Source organism: Vidua chalybeata, chromosome 6 (genome assembly GCF_026979565.1).
Source record: "Vidua chalybeata isolate OUT-0048 chromosome 6, bVidCha1 merged haplotype, whole genome shotgun sequence".
NCBI lineage: Eukaryota > Metazoa > Chordata > Aves > Passeriformes > Viduidae > Vidua > Vidua chalybeata.
Window position 1 is genome coordinate 6881637 of NC_071535.1, and position 26045 is coordinate 6907681.

At 40.1% G+C, this 26045-nt stretch overlaps 1 protein-coding gene across 1 annotated transcript in view; it reads left to right on the plus strand.

Annotated features, from left to right (window-relative positions):
- SYNE2 (spectrin repeat containing nuclear envelope protein 2) overlaps positions 1-26045 on the plus strand; it is a 158702-nt gene that overhangs the window by 17978 nt on the left and 114679 nt on the right. Inside the window, exons 11-34 of the mRNA XM_053945765.1 lie at positions 60-224; positions 2079-2191; positions 3195-3351; positions 4958-5048; positions 5208-5395; positions 5552-5716; positions 6973-7146; positions 9380-9538; positions 9782-9955; positions 10900-11025; positions 11184-11339; positions 11988-12199; positions 12455-12530; positions 13125-13243; positions 13817-13940; positions 14752-14912; positions 15360-15510; positions 16683-17281; positions 17926-18105; positions 19024-19174; positions 20939-21097; positions 21798-21959; positions 24245-24346; positions 25569-25769. Coding sequence (XP_053801740.1) covers positions 60-224; positions 2079-2191; positions 3195-3351; positions 4958-5048; positions 5208-5395; positions 5552-5716; positions 6973-7146; positions 9380-9538; positions 9782-9955; positions 10900-11025; positions 11184-11339; positions 11988-12199; positions 12455-12530; positions 13125-13243; positions 13817-13940; positions 14752-14912; positions 15360-15510; positions 16683-17281; positions 17926-18105; positions 19024-19174; positions 20939-21097; positions 21798-21959; positions 24245-24346; positions 25569-25769 — 4065 coding nt within the window. The remainder of the gene's footprint in view (positions 1-59; positions 225-2078; positions 2192-3194; positions 3352-4957; positions 5049-5207; positions 5396-5551; positions 5717-6972; positions 7147-9379; positions 9539-9781; positions 9956-10899; positions 11026-11183; positions 11340-11987; positions 12200-12454; positions 12531-13124; positions 13244-13816; positions 13941-14751; positions 14913-15359; positions 15511-16682; positions 17282-17925; positions 18106-19023; positions 19175-20938; positions 21098-21797; positions 21960-24244; positions 24347-25568; positions 25770-26045) is intronic.

The following is a 26045-nucleotide window of genomic DNA, read 5'->3' on the forward strand; positions in this document are numbered from 1 at the left end:
TTGGAGATGGGGAAGAAAATAATAGTGAGAGATGTAATCCACTTGTTTTCCTTTCAAAGATGAATGAGTGGAAAGCGAAACTGGACCAGATGTTGCCCTCCCCTCTGGGTAGCATTGAGGCTTGGCTCCAGGAGGTGGAACGTCTGCAGGCAGAAGATTTGCCTGATTTGCAGGACCCGTTCAAAGCAATGTCTGTCTTCAGAGAAATAATTGTAATATTTAAGGTATGCTGATCACAAAGGAAATTCTGCTTCAGTTTGACCCGGCAAAGCACTTGTTATGGAATTGCTGTTTGACATTTTGGGAAGTGGTGTGCATATGTTTGTCTTCTGAAGATGAAAAGCTCTTCTGAACATACCTTTGAAGAATTATGAGTTTAATTAAATAACTGCATGGGTCTATAAGGCAGGTTTCAGATTTCACTGGGGTGAGATTAAATTTGAGTACTCCATGAATGAGTAAATTATGCTATTCTTTTTTATGTGGTTCCTGCAACCTGTTTGTTTGTTAAGTAATAACACAGTGTAATTGCATCTTTATCTTTAAATCTATGCTTAATGCATACCTATTCAGAAAAGCACTTGAGCTTAAGGTTACATTCCAGGGAGTTCAAGAAGTTTGTGTGTTTAAAGTTAAGTAGTTCAAGAAGGTTGTGTGTTTAAAGTTAAATATTTTCTGAATCACTCTGTAGTTCCATTCAAGGCAAGGATATTTTGATACCTTTGTACCATGCAAGTTATTTATTCTGATCTTCAAATATTTGCACAGATAATAGTTTAAACATCCTTTTGAGTTTGAAAGTTCTGAAAGAGTATATGTGTTGATGCCTGGCTGGTGATCATAATGCCATACTTGGGTTTTTTATAAACAAGTTGGCTGGTTTTGTGACATTGTCCTTAAAGAGAATTTGAGGGAATGGGCAGTGGAGGTTCTTGCAAGTGGCTTAATAACACCACTCTTTTGTACTGTTTCTAGTCATATCCTGATATGAGAGATGGCTTTGCCAGTCTTTAGCCATTTGACCTAAGATTTTTGTTGTGCAACCTAAGTACTTAAGCATTTTTAAGAATAAGATAGAGACGGATGTAATTTCTTAAGGTATTTATTTTTTCCCCATTACACATATAGATAAAATAATGGCATTCCTTCAGAAGAGGAAACACATTAATGCTTGATTTCTGCTAAATCCACCTTTCTTGATGAGAAGACATCCTGCTGAGAATTTTTTCCCCTTTTAGTATGTCGTGTGTAGGGATCATATTGGCAAGGTGGTACCTTATAATGCAAATTTTACTTAAGATCTAGGAAATTATCCACCAATGCTAATAACTGTCCAACTGACACAGTGTTAAAATTACAAAATCCAGTGTTAAAAATCTGTGCACTGTTTTGTGGTTGAGGGCTGTTTCAGGATTTAGTCATTCTCATTAACATGCTTTAGGGCAGAATTTATGACATAGAAATGAACTTGTAGGTTTTTTTAATATGCCAGTGAGAAACAAGCTTATCTTCTGTGCAATGCATATTATGTTTTATTTTCAGGTAGGGAATTTGGTGCTGAGACACATGCCTATAAAATATTACCAATCATGGGACACTGGCCATTGAATGGTTAATTTGATACACTGTCATTTGATACACTGGTGTTAGACACAGATTTATTGAGCAGTGAAATGAACTATGGAGCAGGTGACATAATAGATTTATTCAACAGGTTTTGCTGTCAGTCTTTGCTAAGGGATAGCAAAGGACAGCTTAACACCCTGAAGCTGTTACAATGATGCTTTTTTCTCATAAGGATGATAGTGAAAGTGCAGAAAAGAAACTGATAGCAGGAGTAGTGTAAGGTCTGTGGCCCTTACATTTAAGTAGATGCACAGTGATAAGAGAAATCAGGTAGTATTGCACTAAATATGCACTTCAGAAGGTGTTTAGGTAAATACCTATATTGCACTTTAATGAGTAAAGACACTGGGAGATTGTCCTGTGCTGACTAGTTCTTAGTAGTCCTTCCCCTAACAGCAATATGAAATACTCTAGATCAGAATGAATGGCTTACTATGTCTTGTTCTCCCCAGGACTTGATGGATTGTTTTGATTCTCACTTGGACACCCTTCAGTCATTTAAGAATGAAGATGAGAAGAATATGCCACTAGTCTTACCTGAAAAATTAGAGGAAATGAAAAGAAGGTTGTGATGCTCAAATTCCCTCTACTTCATGTTGTATTCTAGCTCTGCTGTTGACTGGCTCTGCTGTTCTGAAAAAAAGCCACATAATTTATCCATGCCTTGCAAAAAAAAAGAGCATTTTCAACCTAAACACAGGCTGGCTGTCAAGTGGAGCAGGCAGGGATCTCTCATTGGTCCAATGAATGTTTAATTGTGTGTACAGAGTAGAGCTCATTAACAGGACCTTTTCAGATGCCCTTTGCTAGTGGGGATAGGAAACAGCCACCAGGGATAGGAAACTTGAATATTTTCAATGTAGAAATTTCCCTGGTGGTGGGAATTCTCTAAACTTGATTTCCACCATTAAAAATCACTGTGATCTTTAGCTTGTAATACCCCAAATATCTGTTTGAGGATATTTTAAAAAAATGACCAGTGAATCTGTATCCATAACCTGAGATGCTTTGACATACAGGTGGCAGATGCCCCTTTTTTGGGCATTTAAGGTTTTTCATACATTGAGCAGACAACACTGACTGCTCAATTGTTGCTGCTTAAAAAATGGACTGTTGCTATCTTATCTATTAATTCCTGTCATAATAAAAAAAAAAAGTTTACATATATGTAGTTTTGATTTTTTAGTATAAAATCCTGGTACATTTTTGGCAGCAGCTCTCTGGCCACAGAGAGCAACCCACAACTTTCCCAGGCATTGTCCTGGGGAAGACTGTGAGAAGATTAAAGAATGATAAATAATTTTTGTTTTTACTTGTTGTACTTGTTGTTGTGAATATGTGGACTGTGTTATGGAATTCGTTTACTAAAGAGTAATTTTTTAATTAGTTAATGGTGATGGTGTTTAGAAGGAAGGTCTTATTTGTTATGCTTGTTTGTAAGAGTGATAGGTTTTTTAATTAGTATAATAAAGGGATTGATTAGTCTTTTGAGAAGTATGGAGTAATACATTAATGCCTTTTGATCCAATGGTTCTGTATAAACTTCTGGAACTATTTTCTGTTTGCAGATTTAGCAATATTCGTTCTACAAACCCCAGCACTTTTCTTGAATACCACTATGGACTGTGCTCAGCTATTGCCAATGAGGTGAAGTTAAAACTAAATATCTGGGATGTGAAATATGGGGCAAAAGAGTCTGTGGAATCACTGCTGGAAAATTGGAATGTAAGTTTCGGATATATGTATCACTCCCTGATGATAATTCTTTCCCAGCACTCTTTGATTCAGTCTATGTCATCTGAAGATATTATAGTTGTCAGAAGCATAGTGGACTGGTGAAATCTCAGATTTATTCAAAGAAGGGCAAGTAGACTTCCCTGGGAGCTTTCCTTGCCCCCAGCATCTTCCATTTCACTATGAATGAGATTTCTTTCTTCAGTTTGGAGAAGTAACGTAAGCCATGACTGTGGTTTTCTGTCTGCCTGTTTTTATTCTTTATTGTGAAGATTTCTTTCTTTCTAGATTATTTATAGAGGCAGCTGTAGCAGCCCTTCCCTAGCACCAATCCACAGAACCCTCTCTGGGGTAGTTCAATAGTTGCTTTTTCAAAACCAACCATTACTCACACTGCTGCCTCTTCCCAGCTTCTTTACCTCCTTATGCTTCATGGTGAATATGAATTGTCTTGTTCTCTTACACTTTATGCTTAGCTCAGTTTCTGGACTCAAGTTATGAAACTGATGTAGGCTTTTAGGAGGGGATGGATTGCCCAACCCCAAATACTGACAAAGGATATTGAATCAGGAGTAGAGGCAGAGGTGAAAATGCTGATGCCTCCAGTTTCTCCTCATCTGGACTTCATAGGATTCCTTGTGGACTCCATCTCAGTGGAGTTTCTCAGAGGATTCTCAGACTGGCAAATCCATAGTTAAATTAGTGGGAATTTCCCCAGCCGCAGTACTGTGGAAGGAGGCAACAATAGGTTGTATAAAATAGCAGCTTCCTGAGCAGTGTCAAGCTCACCCTGTGGTGAGATGGTCGTGCAGAGTTAATCTGTGCTGAGTTTGTTGGTTCAGTTGGTTTCATAAATACTTGTTTTAATGTTATTTCTACAGTTGTGGCTCATGGTCTTGCTCAAGCTGATAGAATGCAGAGCTTTGCCAAGGAGTTTAGGGCTTGTTTAGGGTTTAGGGCTCAGTTTTGTCACAGTCACAAGGGAGGTGGTTTTGTCCTACCTGCTTGGTAGGACATTTGTAGGAGTGGGGAGGGCTGGAGTGAGGTCACCTCAGACAGAGAGGGGCTGAGGATCAACCCTCATTCCCTGTGCACACACACGTCTCCTCCTCTGCTCCCAGTTCTTCCTCTTTCACACTCTCCATCCCCAGTTTGTTATGATCTGTCAGAAATGAGGCACCTCAATATTTCTGTGCATGCAGGGAAACCCACCTTTTGCTTTCATCACTTTCTTGGCTTATGTGACTAAATTCTGCCTGACTTGTTCTAGGTGCCATTTCTCAGTATTGCCCTGGGGCTGTAACTTTTGAAGCAAGCAGTCCTGACTCATGCAGGGCTGTGGCTCAGGCAGTGGCATTCAGGTGTTCAGAGCTCTATTTACTTTACTCTTTGCAGAGTAAAAGACAAGCAGAGTAAAAGAACAAGTTTGTTTCACACTAAAGGTTGCAGCTGAGTTGCTGGGTGGGCTTTGCTCAGTTTATGTTCAAGCTGTAGGTTGTAGGCTCATATTGAAAAAAGAAAAGCATCCCAAGCTGTTTCTCACCCAGATTTGTGTCATTCAGTGTTACCCATATCAATTACTTTTCACTTTGGGCAGAATTTCATTGAAGAAAAGAAACTTGAAACACAACTAGACACTGCTACTCACATCTGTGAAGACTTGAAAAACATAAGTGGTCCTGGCTTGGGTAAGCTCATGCACATAAGTTGATATGAAGATCTCTATTTTGAAGTAAAGTGCTGCCACCAGTTTTAATTCCATCTACTGTTCCATGTAAACAGTGTTTCTGTATAATTAACCTCTCTGTTTCCAAATATATAACAATAATCCCTATTCCACATCCTAGCTGGAGATCCTCATGAAATCAGCAAACTTTTGAAGACAGTGGAGTCAAAGATTTCTACATGTAAAGAGTATATTTCCAGTGTAAACACCACCCTACAGAAAGTCCTGTCCTCCTGGAGTAATTACACAGAAAACATCCACTTACTAAAAACGTGGCTGGAAGAAAACAGAAATGAGGATCCAAAAGAGGTACATGGTTGGATTTCTCTTTGTTTGACAGAGATACTTCAGTGCCTTCTGCAAGAAGACCGTTAAATCTCACAGTGGCTGCTGTTGTTGCTTTTCATTTTGGAAATAAATGTTTGACAGGGTTCTGCTTAAAATTATTTCAATGTCTCTGCCTAGATCCCTGCTGAGATCCTGGCAAAGAGGAATTCGATTCACGGTTCCTTAAATGAAGCTGGAAACCATCTCATTGAAGTCAGCAAAGAGCAAGTTGGATCAAATATTGCCAAAGAGCTGAAGAAACTGAACAGGAGATGGGCAAAGTTCATCAAGAGGACACACTTTGTGAGTTACAAGTTACGATTACTCTGCCATGCAGCCTTCAAAGTCATCTTTTCCAGACTTACCAGCTTGCTAATCAGGACTGGATCAATCTTTCTGTCAACTCAAGGTTGCCAGTTTTAAAGCTTGAGGAACAGAGAGCAGCATCCCATTCTTAATCTTTGTGACTCAGTTAAATTCTCATTATAACAGGATGGAAAATGTTCAAATTTTAAATTGAAATCTCAAAACCACTTATAAAAGGAAATCTTATTGCAGAATTAAGCTCTTAATTCAGTGCTAGGGGTGGAAGTAATCAATTTAGCCTCTGCTAAATTTTAGTGTCTGTCTTAGCTGGTAGAAAGTAATTATTGCTACAAAGATATTTCTAAGGTTGTGCAACTTTTCACCAGCTCACTTGACAGGTTTTTAGGCTGCTGTAAATCCCTATACAGCCTGCCTAATGTTATACATATTACATTTCCTAGAATGCTTTCACAAGAATGACATTTTCACTCTGCCTGGGAATATTAGAGCTCTTAATTTTCTGAGTTGAGCCTTTCATTGACATTTATTAAAGGTGCTGCTGTGACAGTAAACAGTGGTAAAAAATTACTGCTGCATTTTTGTAGGAGATGAGCTTAGTGAGAATGCAATAAAATCAAAGGAAGCAATCAAAGGGTGAGGGAAATCCAGAGTTTGCTAGAAAAACCCTTCATAAGAGCTGCTTCAAGGAAATATATTGAGGAATCAGAGAAGGTGCATGAAGCCTGTTTAAGGTCTTAAGGACTTCCTGAGTTATTTTTGTGGCATTGCTTTGGACATTATAGCTATCATATATATTATATTTATTTTTTTTAATTTAAAATGCAAGCCCAAATGCTTGAGCTCTGGCCTGTGACTGTCAGTACCATTAAACTGTCAGCACACTTCTGATCTTGATTTGACCAACACCAGCTGCTGTTCCCGTGGACAATTCCCTGGTGTGGGCTGGGGGATGCTGCAGCCCGTTCTCCATAGTAACATTCTCCATAATGTGGCTGCTTATAGGGGAGGGGACAAGGGGACAGGGTGTATGGCACAGGTTCTGCTGTCCCACCTGCCCTCAGGGCCGAGGAACTGAGCCTCACTTGGTTTATTTACCAATATGTTTAATATTTATTTCTCCTTTGATCCCTGTTGAGTGCTCGAGCTGGGAAGTGACCCAGTGGTGACTGTGTTGGAGAAGGGCAGTGGGGAGATGATGGGAATGAACATCTTACCCTGCTCTTTGTTGATAGCTTGGAGAGGAGAGCACAAATGCTGCTGAAAAGACCACGGAGCATCCAGGGAGCCTGGAGAAAATTGAAGAGCTCCTTGGAGGGGTGGACAGCTGGGCAGCAGAGATGGGACGTGTGCTTAGCAAGATCAGTCACAAGGAGCCTGTGGAACCTGAGATGGAGGAACATTTGCAGGTGAAAATGCTGCTTAAAGTACTTGTTCCTCAGATACTCATCTTGCAGCATGGATTTGTGGCTGGGGTAAAATGAGGCATCATCAGGGAAGTGGAACTTCATGTGGATTTTGTGCTGTAACACTTGTAAAAAGTTAAGACAGTGCTTGTGCCTTGTTGTTACTTCTGAGGATCACTCCCAGTTGAGCTGTGACTTCCATCAGTGTGTCCAGATGACCAGCAGGTGCCAATGAAATGCCATTGGTGCCACTGATCAGCAGCTTGTTCTTGAGTGATATTAATTACTCCTGTCCAGCACAGCCCTTAGAGCAGACTAGACCTCTGCAAATTGCCAATTTGAGTTGTTCCCCTGGTCATACAGCAGGACTTTGATCATCTACCCTCCAATGCAGGGAGGAGGTTTGAGACACCTTGGCTGTATTCAAGACTTACCCATCAAAAATTGGGAGAGTTGAAGTATTTTCAGCAGCACGTGGGGTAATTTGGGAATCTCATCTTACAGGCAGTTGTTAGAAATGTCCTCAAAGAGCAAAAATTAATTTCTAACAAGAAACTCCACTAGTCACTATGATTTCCCATGTCTCTCTGCCTGGGATTACCCCCAGCTCCCAGCAGATGGCAGGTGAAAATCTGTGTATATAACTCTGCAGCTTCAATACAAAGTCTGATTTATTTTCTTCACGTGCCAGTGAAGGTAAGAGAGAATAAAGATGCCAAGCTTTGCACTGAAAAAGTTGAAGCACTGTCTTATGTTGCCTTTACTACATCTGCAACAGGGCCTGTACAACCTAACTGTGTGAAGGTGACCACCAGGAGGTTTCATTGAAACTCCTTTGTGTAACTGCTGTAAATAAACAGAAATACTCTTTATTTCATTTAATCCATATACAGTAACTGTGTACCAGAATCAGTGTTAGTTTTCTCTTGCTTTGTGCCTTCTTGCAGAGTGTTAGGCTGTTGCATACAGGTAATAACTTGAAAAAGAAAAGCTTTGTAAAAATATAGTTTAAGCACTTTGTCCTGGTTTATAGCAAATTTGGGAGAAACAACTACTACACTAGTTGAGCTAGCAGCTAGCTTGTAAGTTCCCATGTGAAAATAACATAAAAATGAGAATCAGTTAACACAACAATCTATTCTGGTAAGAGAACTGTTCACACCTACAAAAACAAAGAGTTTATCCCATGAGAATCTCTGAAGAAAATATGTAAACTAACCAAAAATAGAGACGTTTAATAAACATACAGCCTAGCCATTTACCAACCAGTAAAATGAGTATCAGTGTATTGTTAACCAATTAGATTGAACACAGTGCCTTCTGATATTCCTATGAAAATATGAACTATACAATAAAAATTCAGCTTTTCTGCAGGATGAATCAAAAGTCCTGTCTCTTTTTACTGCAACATTTACCTGACAGATTTGGGAATGTGAGAGATGAAAAGAGACTGTTGATCTTTTTGTAATCATGAGCAAATGTTTATAAAACAAGCCTCATTTTGCAGTGTGACTCTCGTTTGTTAAAAAAACATGAAATAACAAAGGACACCCTGAAACACAGCCTCCAAACATGTGGCTGGCATTGTATCTCCATGTCTGGGGACAGGAGAGATGAAGTCACTCGTTACCTTCAGTACAATAGGTCAAGATCCAGAATAAAGCTCTGATTATGATTAGGAGAATGCTAATTGACAGCTTCAGGCAGGAGAAACGTGTTGAATATTCATAGATAGAAGCAGCTCTAATAACGACTTTTCATGATAAATATTCAAACGTGGCACACTGCTCCTGCATGCAGAGCACCCAGCTGCTTTCCTGCCTTGCAGTACTGGATACTACAAGGAAATCTGAGCCTTGGTGTGTGCTCGCTTTTGGATGACTTCATGATCAGATGCTGCATATCCAAATGTGTGGTTTCATTTGGGAAGCTGTTTGGATGAGAGAGCACGTTTTAAAAACACATCTAATTGGCTCTGTGGCAAGGACATGGGAGGTGTTGCACTGACAGAAAGAAATTGCTTCAGCAAACAGAATCCCCTGTGGATGGCAGCAAATTTCTTTCTCTCCACACAGAGATTTTACAGTGCAGTACACTGACCATAACTGGAATGTAAGGCTTTCCTTTACCAAGTATCATCCACCCACGATCAAGGCTGGCTTTTTCACTCAGTTTGTTTAAACAAAAACACAAATAAACACTTGTAAAGGCTTCTAATGCTTTTTGTTCAAACCAGAGTTTGGCTGCAAGAGGATCCTCGTGCCAAGACCAAGTTGTGGCAGCAGAAGAGATCTTGCAATCCCTGAGGCAGAATGCTTCAAGTCAGGTGTTTCAGCAGCATTCTCACACCACTGAGCTGGAGGCACGAATTAAAGAAGCCAGGGACAAAGTAGAGGTACTTGTTTATAAACACACAGATATCTTTGATTTTAGCATTATGGAATGTGGAAGACTCTTTGTCAGTCATGTAAAATAGAAATACTATTGGAATCAGTCTCCCAGACTCTTGTCAGGGCAAAATCTAGAACATTTCCAAGATCAGTATCTCAAGTTGAAAAACTTGAGTGATGTTATGAAGCAATAACTTTGTCTAATTACTGACACTCAGGTGTGTTCTGAAAAGTCTCTTCCTTCCAAGGCTGTCATGGGCGACCTGAACAACATCTTGTCCAAATCTGAGAAAAGACCCTCAGAGAAGGAGGCTTTGCTCAATTTTGAAGAATCCCAGAAAGAACTTGAGGCCTCCATTTCGAAGGCTGTGCAACTTGTCAGTCAGAAATTAAGTCCTGAAGGATGTATTTCAAGATATGAGGTGGGTTTGTGTTCTGAAGCAGCTGAATCTGTGTACTTCTGAGGGCTATGTGGTCTCTAAAAGTCTGAAGTAAGAAAAACACAAGGGGTTTTTTTTGGTACCTATTAATGCTTTGCTCAGTTTTCTGATTTAGCACTTTATTAACTTGGCAGACAACTTGAATGAAGAAAAATAAATCTGTATGGCAGTTTATTCAGTGCCCTGTCCTAAATTACTCCATCAGAACTCAAAATTTTCAGAACTACAGCCTTTTTTCTTTGTTTTTTGTTTTTTTTTTTTTTTTTTTTTTTTTTTTTTTTTTTTTTTTGTTTTGTTTTGTTTTGTTTTGTTGGTTTTTTTTTTCCCTGATCAATAATTAAGCTTCCCATCAAGAATGACATGCCTGAATTCTTGGGGAGGTTATTATAAATAGTGAATCTCCTCTTTTTCCCAGAGGGTAGTTGGTAAATCAAATGTCCTATCTCAAAATGTGGAACTCCTAAAGGGGTGTTGGAAATGGAAGTGCCCAAAATCTGTGTTGCCTGGTGTGGCAGAGAGAGGCTGGGTGACCTTGGGCCAGGAGGTCACAGAGCTCATTCCAGGCCATCCTGGAGGTCCCATGGTGCTGATGGGGACCTTTCACTGCTCAGGTATTCCCTAGGGAAGAGGCAGAGTTCAGCAACCTACATCTTTTGTCTTTGGTACCAAATTTTCCCCTAAAAGTTGTTACAAGAACAGCACCTGCTTTTCTCCACAAAGCATCCACTGATACTGCAACCTTTTACAGATGAACAGGGATGGAGAATGGCCTTGTACCCACCCACAGCAGAACCACACACCCCATATGTGTACATTGATTTATTCACAGGTTTTACATGCTACCAGTGTAATTTTGTTAGTTAAGTAAGTTACATTCAGTTCTGTTTGGTTTTCATTATGATGTCTTTATTTGGTTTTTTTTTCAGGAAGCTTTTGATGCTCTGGACAATAAAGTTCTCGACAAGTTTTTGAAAGCAGCTGAATTGCTGAAAAAGATTTCATCTGATCATGAGAAGCTGGTGGAGGAAGATGATGTTTGTAGGAGATGGGAGGTGAGAGAAGGCAGGAATGGGAATTCACTGTCTGGTCTCATTAGGCCTGGCATCTTTGAAAGTCAGTTTTTTCTTGGCACAGTATGTTCTGATGTTTTTACTTGCTGGGTAACATTGTTTCACCATCTCATGAGAACAACCTGCTTTGTATTTTGCAGGCAGTTCGTCAGGAAATCGTATCCTATGTCCAGCTCATAGTAGAAAGGGAAAAAAAGAAATTTAATGCAACTTTAAAAAAAATCAATAAGCAGTTAGGCAAAGAGAAGAAACTCCTAAGTATGGATAAAACCAAAGGGCTCATCAAGGAGCATGAGGTACCTGATGCACTCCTTTTCTGCCTCTCTTTGTGAATGCTTTGCTGTCCTCCTTCCTCCTTTTTAGGTTCATTATCTGTGGAGCAGGGCCCTTGTGCTCCATGTTATGTAAACACAGAGCAAAGAAGCCACCAAAATTATTTATTTACCTTCTTTTGACTGCTTATTAGTGTTCTTGCAGACTTTTAGAATTAGACCCTTGTTAGGTAGGTGGTATCCTTTTTCTGTTTTTTCTCTCAGATTTTTAGTCTATCTTGAATTCACCCTAGGAAGAATAATTGACAAGGAATATTTTAAAAATATTCTACTTTTTCTGTAGTCAGTAAGACACTTCTGTCTGATGTCAGGGTGAGGAAGACTTGGGACCAAAATTAAAAATTGTAGAACATAATCAATTTCTAAATCAAGCAAGAGTCGGTGTCGTCCTGTGAATATAGCTGGGAACATGTTGCCAGAAATCCTAACTTGATTTCTGGCTCTATTTTAGAAAGAACCAAGAGAAAATAAGTGTGTGTTCCTTGGTTTGACAGCTTAGACTTTTAGGAGCAGAGAACCAAGAAGATAATGGAAGTATAAAAAAATACTTGAGAATAATTGTTTATCCTCATGTCTTAACACTGGCTGTTATATTGTTTTTTCTTTGTTTAGGCCTTTTTTTCACACGGAGGCAGCATGAAGGAACTTAACAAGTCTTTGGAAGACCTTAAAACATTGGCAAGACTCTCAGAAGAAACTGTCCCAGGGATACAGACACTCACTGCAGACTGTGAAAAAAGGCTAGAGAAGGTTCAACAAATGGTGGCAGACACTTACACAGCACTGCTGGCTCGTGCTGGAAAAGGACAGTGCCCTCAGAAAGGGTGGGTGGCTGAGTCAGGGGGTGTTGTAGCTTTATAGAAATCATTTTTACACATAAATTTTGGGATATTCTAATGTGTTTTGGAAGTGCATAACTATGTACACTACTGTGGCCAGCTGTGCATTTAAACACTTAGTATTAAGTTTCATAAACTGGCAAGTACAGTATTTGATTGTCCTTCATCACAGCTGCACTGTTTTAAACCTTGAGCTAGGATTTATTTTTTCCCTTTGTATTCAATATTTTGTTCTTGTAGGAACTCCATTATGGCTTCTGAGAATGGAGAAGAGTCTGGTTCTTCTCAAGAAACTGACAGCCTTATGGTACAGGAGGTAAGAAGCCCAGACTTACTGTTGGAAAACAGTGCTCTGTCAAAGGGAGGTCATTGCCAAGAGGAAAAAGTGTTTATTTCTCTTACTGTTTTTATTGTGATAAGACCTTGGGCCTCTGGTCAGAAATCAAAACCCCATTGTGCTTGTGAATGTAAGTAAATATTAAAAATTAACATGCAAGCAGCAGCAATGGGCATCCTAGGAAGATATGAGCCTGGAATTATGTTTTGCAAAAAAGTCATTTTCAGGTGGAAGGGTCATGTGGGAAGCTGTGTTCAAGTGAAAAATCTCACATAGTGTCCCAGTGAAGTGAACAATTTTCAGGGGACAGAGAGAGTTGTAGTGAAGAGTTGGAGGCATTTGCCTGTATCTGTGAAAAGAATGAATGAGCTGGCTGCAAGCATTCCAGAATTTGCATTTTGGGCTCGTGATTGAGTTTAAACACCTCTCGAATTCATGAATGGCATCTCTCATCTCCTCTGGGACACATCAAGCAATCCCTTCCTTCAGGAGTTCACAGATGGTTGTTGGGCTTTGCTCTGTGTTACACAGGATGATGTGGAGGTCACTGTCACCCTTTTTATTTTTACTCAGACCTCAAGACCTGCTGCAGATACAGTTTTGGAACCAGATGTGAAACATCACAATGGAGAAAGCTGCGCAGACAAGTTGGAGGAAGATGGTGATTCAGCAATACCAGCTTTGTTAGAGAGGTAATTTTTAAAGGAAAAAATGCATGATTGTTAAGGTGTGCTAGACAAATCAGCTCACAAATTTATTGAATGTACCAAACACTTCTGCTATGCAGAACTCTGTTCTTTTTTCTGCTACAGTTTACTGAATATTGATCTGTAATTGATAGGGAAGCACTACAGTAACTAAATGTTTCGAGCATTAGGATTTTGTAGCAAGAACATTTTTTGCTATGAATATTTTACTTCTTTTCTTGGGCTAGGAAAGTCTCCATCTGCCTTACTAATAACTTCAAATATTCTAAAATAAAAAAATGTGTCAAGTTTTTTAGAGAACTGACATTTTTACATTTGTTAAACTGAAAATTTAAAGAGTGCAGGCTGGCATTTAGATTTGAAGATTAGCCATATGAGCAATCTCTTCAATATGTTGCTCATTTATGCATTATTCATTCATTTTGGACTTAAATAAAATTTGTATTTACAATAGACTGTGCTTATTTTTATGGTACTCTGTTGTTCATCCCATACCCTGAAATGTTCCATTTAATTAAAAGTAATATTCTCTCTGAAAGTGTTTGCATCTTTCCTTAGCTTTAACACACAAAGAAGTAACCTGGAGGAACTTCTTCGACTCAGCAGAGATAAAGTAGCATCTGACTTTACTGATGAAATAAAAGACACTTCATGCCTTAACTTCAAGGTGACTGAACTAGAGGCAAGTATTCAACTTTAAAAATATACCTGGTGCCTAAGTTTTTATTTTCTCATGTAGAGCACTCACTTCTCTGTTACATATATTGCCAAAGGAAAAGCAGCATCCTTGCAACCATATGTGTTAGAAGAAGGGAAATCAAGGATTTAGGATTCAACAGAACTGCATTGCTGCCTAGCAGTGGAGTTTTGCAGGTTCTGCTGAAAGAAGAAATTGGTGGCTCTGGGTTTGTTTTCTGCATGCTGAAATAGGTGTAATGGGAAAAAAACTGCAGAAAGGAGCTTTTTGTTTGTCATCAGAGTTGAACCACCAAGTGGTGTTTGTGCAGAATGGAACTGTTCCAGGACATATAACTTGGTTAGGTTTGTGAGATCCTTAAGGCGACAGCAAAAGGCAGAGTTGATGTTGAGAAGTTTATTACTGCAATTTTTCACGGCCTTTCTTGAAAGGATTACAAAGCCTTATCAAAAATCTCAGAACCTGGTTCAGTTCTACATTTGTTTTTCTTCTGAACATAGCTACATGGAGGTATTTTCATTCTTTTAATAAGAATGCCTGGCCCGTTATTTATTGACCCTTTTATAAAATGTAGCCAAGGCATATATCTGACATGGAAATTGTCACCATAAAAAGTTGCTGGAGGTTTGCATGCAGCTAAAAATTGGGTCTTGAAGGGGAAAAAAGGCAATAGATACTCTTAGTTTCAGATGATGTTTTCACTGTTCTTGTAGAGACTCTTGTGACTGTAGTTTTGTGAACTGTGCACTGAGAAATACAGGATCATATTAATGCATTAGAACTGCTTGTCTTCTAGGCAATGATAGAGCTTGAAATCAGTTCTGGTTGGAAACAATTGGAAAACATCTTATCTAGCTTAGAAAATCTTGTGTCTGAAGTGCAGCAGGCTGCTCTCTCTGAGGCAAGAAACAAGCTACAAAGCGAGTGGAAAGAACTTCAGGATATTTTAAGTATCAGGTATAAAACAACACTTTATTGTATTAGCTAAGGAATTGTAAACTAATTGTGTGTGTTGTGAAGGGAATAATGTGTGTTGCAGAAAATAGCTGCATATTTTTAACCTTATCTTCATTGCAAAAAATTAGGCTGTTCTTAATTTTTCTTTTTTCATATACACATGGAAGATAGTGTGAGTCTCCCTGAGAAGAACAGAGACAGATTTTTTGACATAACTGTGCAATATTCCCATTTATTGCTGTTATTTCTTTTCATCTTTTGGTTAAATTCACAATGATTCACATTGCTTTTCTCATTCATCAGAGAAAAACTCATCTGACCTCGGGAGGGGGAGGATTAGATCTGTTAGACAGTTACTTTTTTTTTTGGTGGCTTTTTGTGCTTAAAAATATCGAGTGTCTTTTCTTGCTTGCTTTCCCAGTTCATGTTTTGTTACCTTTCTTGCAGAGTGAACTCTTTAAGGGCTGCTGTGAAAATTGTTTGCGAAACAGAAAGCCAATCCATCTTTGTCTGTCGATTAGTAGATGAATGGCTGAAGAAAAAGTACATCCACCAGTTTAGTCTGATGGACAGTGACCTTCCTGATAGTGAACTGAAGGTAAGGGCAGGTGCAGAGACCACACCCCAGCAAGGATAGGTTTTAATATCTAGGAAGTAGAGAACTTCATGGGATTTCCACTCAGGAGGCTGGGGCTGCTGACAAGACTTCCCAAACCTTCTAAAATCTGTAATGGCATTTTAGTCCCTGTGTTTTAAACATTATTGGTCCTGTAGAGCAAGCCAGGGACTCTCAGTAGGTTCTGCTGTAAAGGCCATTGTTGTGAACATTTCACAGTAGGTTAGGATCTCTTTTTGATGCAGATTAGTGGTGTTCCCACCTGGCCTTATATCATTTTGTGGAGTCATGAATGTAATGTACTGTTAATTTATGAGCTCAGCCAAACTACCTTGTGTCACATCTGCTGCAGTAACTGGGCACAGCTCAGGATGGGTTTGGAAGCTCACTGTGGGTGCAGTAATTGTTCACCTGCTGTCAATATCTGATGCTCAGGCCTTGATCTGCTGGGCAGGGTGAATTCTGTTTTATTCTTGGCTTGCCCTCCAGAATGAGCACACTGACAGCTACCCAGAGCTGAAAGTTTGCATTTGTCTGCCCTTGGCTCCCCAGTGAAGTAGGGTTTAGGTCTCTCAAGCTGTAGGGCAGACAGCATGTGTACTCTGTCTGACCAGTTTTGGCTGAAAGGGCCCAGAATTTTTGCCCAGCTCTCTGCACATCTGGCCTTTCACAGCCCTGACATGCTGCTCTTTGAGGGCTGGAACCAAAGAGCCTGCAGGCTGCACCTGGAGATTTTTAAATGCATGGAAGTCTGCTCCAAAAGTATAGCATAAAGAACTGAAAAGATGGCACAGTAATAAATATCTCTGTGGCTGCCTGTGCCCTGGCTGATGTCCTGCTGTGAGAGCCTGCTGCTTTCAGTCCCAGGACTATCATCATCTCTCTCTCCTTCTTGTCTGATTGCAGGAAGGAGTCTTGAGCTCTCTGTAGTGCTGATCAAATTCCCTGTGTGTGGAATACCATTTTATTTGATTATTTTTTTCTTTTTCCTTCCCTCCACTGACATCTAGAATAGGTTTTCTATCTTAACCACCCTGTTTAGCCTACTTTTTTACTGCTATTATAATTTGTTTTCCAGCCATAGGTTCAGCTGGAACGCAGGATATATGTTTTCTTTCACTTGCTCACACTTTTGGTCATTCTCTAAATTTCAGATGCTGCAGAGATCCATATTAAGACAGATTGAAGAGTGCAAACAATTGGAACACCTAGACAGTTCAGCAGGGAATGAAGTTAATCCACTAGACCTGCAAGCTGCAAGGAAAATTGTGATTAACTGTCAAAACCAGCTTGAAGAAATGGGCCAAAAAATGCAGATGCGTGAGGCAGTCCTTAAAGATCTGGAAGCTTTTATGGCCTCCCTGAGGAAGATCCAGTCTTCCATCACATGTCTCCCAGATCCCCCAGATCAACCTGACATGCAGGGAAAAGCTTTGAGGGAGGCTGCACAAGAAGTTTCTCACATGGCAGAAGAGGCTAAATGCTTGGATGAACGCCTGAAGGGTGTTAATATCTGTTTGGAAGATGCTGATTGTGGGAGAAAGGCTTGGTGTGAACAACTTGTTCAGACTTTATCTAAAAAGCTAAATGCCATTTGTGATACCCCAAGTGAGCAGGTGCCTACAGAAGAAGAAGACTTATACAGAACTTTTTCCAAAAAAAGCAGTGAACTCCTTAAAAACATTCAGGATCTACATGACAGAATTAACAAAATAGGCTTGAAGGATCCAACAATTCCAGCTATTCAAAAAAGGTGAATTATTTTTAAAGCTCTTTTAATTTCATAGTTTCAGTAGAGTCAGCTTGGGTCCCCTCTGCAGGAGAGCACTGAAATTTGAAGTGTCTGTGGAATATTGACAGAAGCTGTGAGTTTATTTGTTCCATCACAGCCTAAAAAATGAAGCCTTCTCCATTTTTTTTTCTTTCAAACTCATGTGTGTATATATATATATGTGTGTGTGTGTGTGTTTGAAGCAGCATTGAGGAGGAAAAAATAGGAGATGGGTTATTGTGATCTTAGTTTTCAGTAAGAAAACTGCCAAACAGGAAGACGGGTCCTCTTGCTGGGCACTGATGTACCTGATCTGAAACTCTGCAGTGTAAGATGGACAGACTGCACTTGCCTTTTAATGCAAATTAATTTCATTGTGTTCATACAGAGCCAACTACCTTCAGAATTTGGATTATTTTCTCACAGTGTTGAGGTCAGCATAACTCATCTGAGGGCCTGTGTCAGATTACATTAATTGAAGACCAAATTAGACTTTTTATGATGTAATTTAATACAGTATGTGGAGCTCAGGATGAATTTCTAGGGAACTTAATAATTACATTGTGAACCAAATCAAAGGCTTACTTTAATATAAGGCTGTATTTCATTTTTTTTTTCTAATAAAGGATAAAATCATTAACAGAATTGGAAAAGGAACTGGATCGTACTGCTGCTGAAATGAAATCCATGCAAGAAATTGCTAATAAGCTCCCACAGATCAATGAGGAGAAAGCAGAGGAAGCAAATGAGCAGTGCAGAGTTACAGAGAGGTTATGGGAGGATACAAAGCTCTTGCTTGCTGAATGGTGAGGAGGAAAATTGCATTTCCAAGTAGTATTGTTCAAGTAAGAAGTTTGCTTGTGAAATAAAAAAAAAAAACCCAAACCCTAGACTATACCTTAAAGGTACAGTGGAGACATAAACTGTCATTAAACCAAGAATTGCACATGGAAGTTTGCAGCCAAAGCTCATAAATTTTGCATATTTTTAAAACATCACAGTCCCATAATTTAGCAGTTGGACTTAATTGGCATCCAGAAGAAAAACCTGGCTGCTGCTGGGAATGCTGTGTCTTCTATATTTGCTGTGAATTTCCTGCTAGCACATTGAAAAAGAAAAGACAAACTGAAACAAATGGAAAAGGACAGCTGGGAAAACAGTCTCTTATGCAGCAAAATAAAGGGAGCTTGGTTTGGTAACTGTGAGATGGGGACTGGGGGAGGCTGTGGGTGATTGCCCAGGGCATCTGTGCTTCAAATACGGTTTTTGAAGATGCCCAGAGGCTTTGCATGGACTGGCACAGTTCTGGTGAATTCTCATGGCTTGCACAGGTGGGAGTAACCTGTTCTCATACCCCACTGAAGGATGGGCTGGTATCCACCATCCCAGCTGCTGTGAGATCTGCTGCACGTGATATTTCAGTTTACTGGTGACTGAGCTCACCTCATGGCTGGAGAGGATCATATGAACACAGCTGCTCAGCACAGTTAAATGTAGATCAGAGGCATATGATGGTGAAGAACATTTCTGATTCCAAAAACTGTCTGGATAGGTATCACACATTATTGCAGGATTTAAGACTGGTACAGTTCATCTCTCCTTTTCTCTCATCCAAACCTAATTGTCAAACTTCCCACATATGTGAATATAGGAGAAGGAAGCAGACAGGAGGTTGAGGCTGCAGGTTTCTCTTTTGCCATAAATAATGCATCTCTTTTTAATAGCCAGGAGCAGTGTGCAAGGGTTCTGGAGCTCCTGAAGCAGTATCAAAGCTGCAAAACGAGTCTGACCAGCATCATCCAGAAACAGGAGGTTGTGCTTTCCCAGCAAACTTCTTACATGGGGAAGGAGAATTTGAACAGACTAATAGCAAAGGTGAGTAACAGGACCTTTAGTGGAAAGGAAAGAAAAGCCTTTCCTGGGAGCATTCAGATGCAGGGTTGCCCTTGTACCCTCAGCCTTTAGGGCAGATGTTACGGCCTTGCTTTCACTTCGGCTTCCAAAATACATTTAGGGACTCCATATTTTTGTTTAAGTAGATTTAAGGCTTTTTTTTTTTTTTTTTTTGTAGTGAATCAGTCTTGTTAATGGAGAGGGATTAAAAAAAACTAAAACAAACCCCATGGAAGAGCTAGGATCTAGTATGAAGATGAGATTAAGTCCTGTCCTTTTGCTCCAGGCTGTCTGTATTAGCAGTTAAACATTTACAGTAGCTTTTACATTACTTGATGAGCTACTCATACTGAATGAGCAGGTACTGCTGGACTCCATTTAGTTTAAAGTTTTCCACCTTTTCTGCCAGAAGTGTGACAGCCAACTTCTTGGCTAAATGAATACAGCTACTGGAATAGCTGTCCATGGTTAACAGGTTAGTGAACAGCAGCGTGGCCATCATGACCATTTTACTGCACAGGTTTCACATATTCTGGATTATATAACTGGTTGTTCAGATCCTGATTTTAGGCTTTCTGGTGAGGCATTACCCGTAGCACCCAGGAGTGTTTGCTCTCAGGCAGTGCCTGGGCTGGTTAAATTTAAGAAGGAATGTAAGTGGTGTTTCCTTCAGGCAATGGGATGGTGTCTGCTTGTGCCAGCCCCCTTTAGCTGGGGCAGGGTCTCTTCTTGGTCCCCCCAGTGAGACTTGGGGCACCTTTTGATCACCTGGGCTCCTGCTGCAAGGGGGGCACTGCCTGCATATCCCAGCCCCCTGCTTGTATGGAGACCCCTCTCTGGGAGCAGCCCTCCCTCCTCACCCTGAGCTGTGCAATTCCCACTCCCAGAGCTGTGGTCTGAAGCTGCTGTGGCACAGTACAGGCATGTCAATGATTTGTTATATAGAATGGTACAAAATGACAGCAGGGGAAGTCCTCTGCTTTGTTCTGGTTTGTGAGAGCAGCTCTGCCATCGGTCCCCCGAGCTCAGTGCCCGGTGGGGTCAGTATGGGAAGATGTAATTTCCCAGGATGTCTGTGGGAAATAAGGAGAGAGCTGTTAACATCAAGGTGCCTAGCACTAGAGGTCAGTGTTTCTTTTCCAGGAAGCTTCCATGTTGTTTGTAAACACTGACATTCCAATTTAAACACAAAGAAGCAGCTTGGTGTTAAATAGAAAATAGGAGAAAGAGACCTTTCAGTTTCTGGCAGTGACATATTTGACAGTGTCTGTGTTTAAGGAGGATTTAAGCTTTTTTTTGTAAATAGTTCAAAACCTGAGGATCAGAATGCAGTTTTAATAGTATCTCAGATCATTATCACACTCTGCATTGTTTATCTCTATAATCAAGGATTCTCTGTGTGGATGTACAGTCCCCTTGGATCCTGCACGTAGGACTTTAAAAGCAAACAGTGGTTTTGGCTCTCTTAGAAATAAATTATCCATATTCCCACTCAGCTGTTCTGCAGCCAATAACAGAATGATATGGATTTCTAAGAGGGAAATATTCCTGTCAGCATGGCAGGGATATGACAACACTAGGATGCATTCCTAGTCTCATCATATTGTATAAAATAGATTATTTTATGTAATGCTGTTGTTTTTCTAAGAAAAAAAAAAAACAAACCAAATCAGTTAAAAAATATTTTGCTGAAGAAACAATCATAAGCAAATATGCTCACAAATATCCATGTGGTCTTTTTCACAGATTGAAGAGGCAAAAGAGGAATTTAATGATCACTCTGAAGATGTAGACAAAATAAATCAGATCTGCAAAAACCTGCAATTCCAGCTGAATAAAATGAGAAGCTTTGAGGAGCCTCCGTTCGAGAATGAGGCTAACATTATTGTGGACAGATGGCTGGATGTATGTAAAAAGTAAATTATCAGGGTGGTCTTATCTGTTATGCATTATAGTAATTGATTCTGATGTGGGTGTAATATTTCGAATAAATTAAGTACAATATGGCAGAGATTCTTAAGAGATAAATCCAAGTGTTTACCAGAGCAAAGCTTGCAGAGTATCTATGGATGTAACGTTTCTGATCTCTCAGGTAATTTATATTGTCAGTACTCTTTGGCAGTAAATAATTCTAGAAATTGCAGAAAAGTCAACATTTGTGCTTTCTGCATGAATCTGTAAGCTTCCATAACAACTTCTATGGATTTAGACTTGGGAGACAAATCTGGAAAATTACACTGCTGGTGCTTTTGGTGGGAAATGTTCGCCACTGTCGATCTAAGCAGTGCATCAATACCGAGATTAAATGGTATTTACTGGGAGTAGATAAACATTAATGAGCAAGGCTCCTTCCTAAACCTGCCTTAAAACTGGCAAGCTGCTGTTGTGATTGGTATGTTTGGTGACATGTGTGGCAGGGATTTAAGTATCTTCTCCATGACCAGTTCACTGTGAAGACACGAGATTTTTTTTTTCCCTTTGCCGCTCTTGTTTTTGTGGGTGGTTTCATCTTGCTCTGATTTTCTTGTGCTGCTTTAGCTCTTGGAATATAACTCAAAATTTTTTTAAATCTGTGTGTGTTTTCTGTTTATCAATCTAATGGCAGATCAATGAAAAGACCGAAAACTACTGTGATAATTTGGGAAGAGCTCAGGCTTTGTGGGACAAACTCCTGAGTTTATCTGGCACAATCGAAGCCTGGGCAAACGCAGAGCTCAAGAATGCAGAAGACCATTGCCTGACTGAGGAGGACCTCACTCAGTTGAAGGTAATTTAAATGGAATTTTTTTACCTTTCCTTTATACTACAGGGGTATGGGCTTTGGGCTATAAACATACATGTTGCATAGAAATACCAGCAGAGGAAGTTGTAACGTGCAGTTGTATCTGCATGGATGGTTGCACTAAGGGTGTTCCCTTTATTTGGGAATACAGCTCTTTGAAACTAATGCACAGATAGTGGATATGTGTATTAAATGGATTTTAGTCAATGCAACACTGCAAATGCTGTACAAAGATGGAGCAAAGAGAAGGCCTGCAAGGCTGTAGCCTGGAGTGCAGCAGTGCACAGAGAAGAAAGAGAAATAGGCTAATGATTAGTTTTCCAGGTAGAAGTGGCCTGTCAGTGAAGATGCTGGAGCCTCTGGGACAGCTGGGCAAAGCACAGCTCAAGGAGAGGTTTCAGAGGTGGTTTATTTTCCCCCTGTCCCGGTGTGTTCCTGACTGTAACTTTTTGCAGCCTCAACAGAGGGTGGCTGCTGAGCATCTCCAGGAGCTGCCCATGGGCAGGCAGCAGCAGAGCCTGGGCTGCCCATGCCCCTTTGGCACAGATTATAACCTTAATTCTTGGTGTCAGGGTGCAGCTGGGTGTAAATACACATGCATTAGGTCTGTGCCATTGAAAGCTTCATGTACAGGGGTGAATATTTTAATTTCTAACTTCAGGGCCACAATGGACCAGCTGTGCTGCTTCGTTGTGGTCATAACCAATGTCTACTAAGCAAAAATAATTTCCTGCTTGAAATTGAATGATTGAGACATAAATGCATTGCATATCCTCTTGTTTGAAAATTTGCAGGCAGTTTTTCCTCAGTGTTTACAAGCTACAAATGACCTGGTTTTTGTTATTGTTGTTTGCAGCTTTCCTCCTACTGTTAGCACTGCTCATTTGTTTTAGTTTGCAGAGAAGTGGAAAGTCAAGGTGCTCTTTGTGAATGGATCTGCACTAAGAAACAGTGGCATATCCACTGTGCAGCAGTGGCTATTTTGTAACATCATTGTTGTCTCTACCATTGAATTGTCAGGATTTTCCTGGAGTAGTTTCAGTTCTTGGAGGCTTCAGTAAAAAATGCAGCAGCTGGAAAATGCATCTTTAGGGCCATTTTGTTACCTGGAAACCGCTCAAGTCCAGCGTGATGTGAACGTGCCCCCAGTGTGACTCTTCTCCTTAGAAAGGGCTGTGCTGGGGGTGGTTACAGTAAGGTTATTCTGCTGCTTTCTTGTGAGAGATAAATCTCAAAAGAGGAGGGAGAAGAGGGTTCAGAGACACAGGACCATATTCCTCTGAGCAATTATTATAAAGTGGAATAGGAGAGAAAACTGAACCCAATGCATTCGAATTTTTGTAAAATGATTCCAAGTCCAGAGGGCATCAGGTTCATTTATCACTTTATTATTACTCTTTTTTTTGTTGATCCTGAAACATCTCTGCCCTGATGTTAATTCCAGAAAGACCCCCCACTGTTGCAATGTGTATCATGTTACACAGGGTTGAAACCCAGGGTCGTTTGTGAGCACTGGTGCATGTGTTTTCAGGGAGCCTGTCCAGAGCAGTGGATTACTGGACTGTGTATGTAAGGATAATTTTGGTATAAAAAATGTGAGAGAAGTTCTGCTTTCCCCTGTATCCTGTATGCAAATGCAAACTCTTTTAAGGGCTGCAGCACAAGAATGGGTTTTGATGATTGCTTGTGCAGAGACTACAAAAGGAAGGCTTTGTCCTCAGGGAGCTTGGAATATCGATTTGGGAATATGAGACAATGTCATTATCCTGTTCATAAGTTGAAACGGGCATTTTACCTTCACATTACTGACTTGTTTCAAGGTACATTCAGATGAGTGGAGGTCTTTTTATATGCAAAGGATTTACACTGAAAAAGTGGTTACAGCCTGTGTTGTATTTTATCACTTTCACATCGATTTTTGACTTGAAGTCTATCACATCTGAGAAATATACCTTTTAGTAGAAGCAGCAAGACATAAATGCAAAATTAAAATTATTTTCCTGCAAATTCACTTGAAGCAAAATAATTAAGATTCTTAAATATATGCTAGATCTGTATTATCAGCTGCTTTGCCTAAGAAACAGGGTGTTTCTGACTCGAATAAAAAAGATGCTTAATTGCAAAAATGAAAATCATGAAGTGAACAAATGGTGACATCTCTATCTACCAAAATGCATAATCAGAATATTTTAATAGAATTTTCTAACATAAACATAGAGATTTAATTTGGAGGGAAGCACAGTTACCAATGTGTTTTTTCCACCTTTTAGGCATGCTTACGGGTCCAAGAGCAGAAACTCCAAAAATTCGACAGCACGGTGGCTGAGATAGAAGAACTTCTGAATAGTAATGAACCTCCATTGGAGCTACAGGTACAGAGAAGCTTTGACAGCTGATACACCAGTACTCCTTACTATAGCCCTGCTTCTAGCATTGCCTTTGTCACAATCAGTTACTGGTTTTACTTATATCTGCTCAAGGAGAGTTGGAGGCATTTTGTTGCCAGTGAGGTATTTAATTTGTTGCATCTCTCAGGCTGTTAAACGTTGATAGAATCACACCTGTCATTTTAAACACAAAGGTCTTTCTTACTTCTGTGCCTTTTTATGCCTTTGGGCCTGCCCAAAGATGCTGCTGTCAGTGATATCTGGTGTTTAGCTGTTGGTCAACAACAGGGCACAATGGACCTCATCACCCCTTTGGGGATCCCAGGAACTCAGCTTTACTGACTGTCCATTTCAAACTCTACCTTTGCCTGGACAATGTAGCTTGGTAATGTGGAGTTTCTTGCACAGAGTGATGTTTTCCTTTGGGGTATCACAAGGAAAACTTCATCTTTCTGTGTTAGCTTCGCACAGCAAAGAACAAATTCTCGTTTAAGACCGTGTTAGCTTCCCTTGCTCCTGAAGCAGTTTTGTAATCACCCTTTCAGCGTGTCTGTCAGATGCACCTTGAGCTTGACCCTGTTTAGCTATTTCTGTGTTTATCCTCAGCAGGCAGTGAACTCTGAGGAGTTTCACTGGGTAAGTTGATCTAAGGAGCTTAGGGAAGGACTCGGCAACCTTGTGCTGTGCGTGCTGCGCTCCGAGTCCCTGGGGTGGTGTTCCCACGTGATCCCAGCTGCTGCCTCATGCAAGTCAAGATGAGCTTCAGGACCTGTTGCTTCTTAGTGAATAGTCTTGAGCCAGAGCTCCCAGCCTCTCTGCTGGCCTTTTTTTGGGTCATTGTGGGGAATTTCCCCCAGTGGAATCACTGCAGGGGCATGTGTTACAGAGAGAGCTGCAACCCTCTTTTTCATGGCAGCTGAAGCTCCTTTATCCAGCTCACAGTAGGCACTGGAGAGATTGAGGAATAAAATAAAACAGCACCAGTAAAACTGCTAATAAAGATGAGCTGAGATCACTCCTCCTCAGAAAAGCAGTACTTAGACATTTTTCAGTTTCTGGAGTGGGAGGGAAACGAATCAAAACAAACTGTAATTGAAACATCTGTACTTCAGACCACTTAATTTCTTTTTATGTCTGTCATAGATTTTTGTAATATTCTGGGAAATCAATCCATTATAATTGATGTGTATTTATTTCCAATTTTAAGGTCATCAGATCATCTGTTGTGCAGAAAATGGAGCTGATAAAAGAGCTCTTGTCAGCCAAGCAAGGGACCAGTGAACTCACTGTGAATACAGCAGAGCTGAAAGGAGACCTTGATCTGGCCAAGACACAGATTGGAATGACTGAATCACTTCTCAAAGCCTTATCTCCTTCAGACACCTTAGAGATCTTTACTAAACTAGAGGTAGCATGCCACAGATTGTTTATATTTTATACATTTGTTCATAATTTCTCTCTTGGTCAAGTGTTCGTAAGTGTTCATCCTGTGTAAATTGTAGACTGCTGGAATAATTCAAGTGAAGAGCCTGCCTTGAATATTTCTTTAAGCTGCCAGAAACATGGAAGAAAAGCCTCTTTTTCCTGGAATAATCAGATTTATTTAACCCTTGCAGCTGTTGGAAATTGTTAATCCAGGCACAACAGCAATATTACCACCCAGGATATGTTCAGGCAGTAGTGC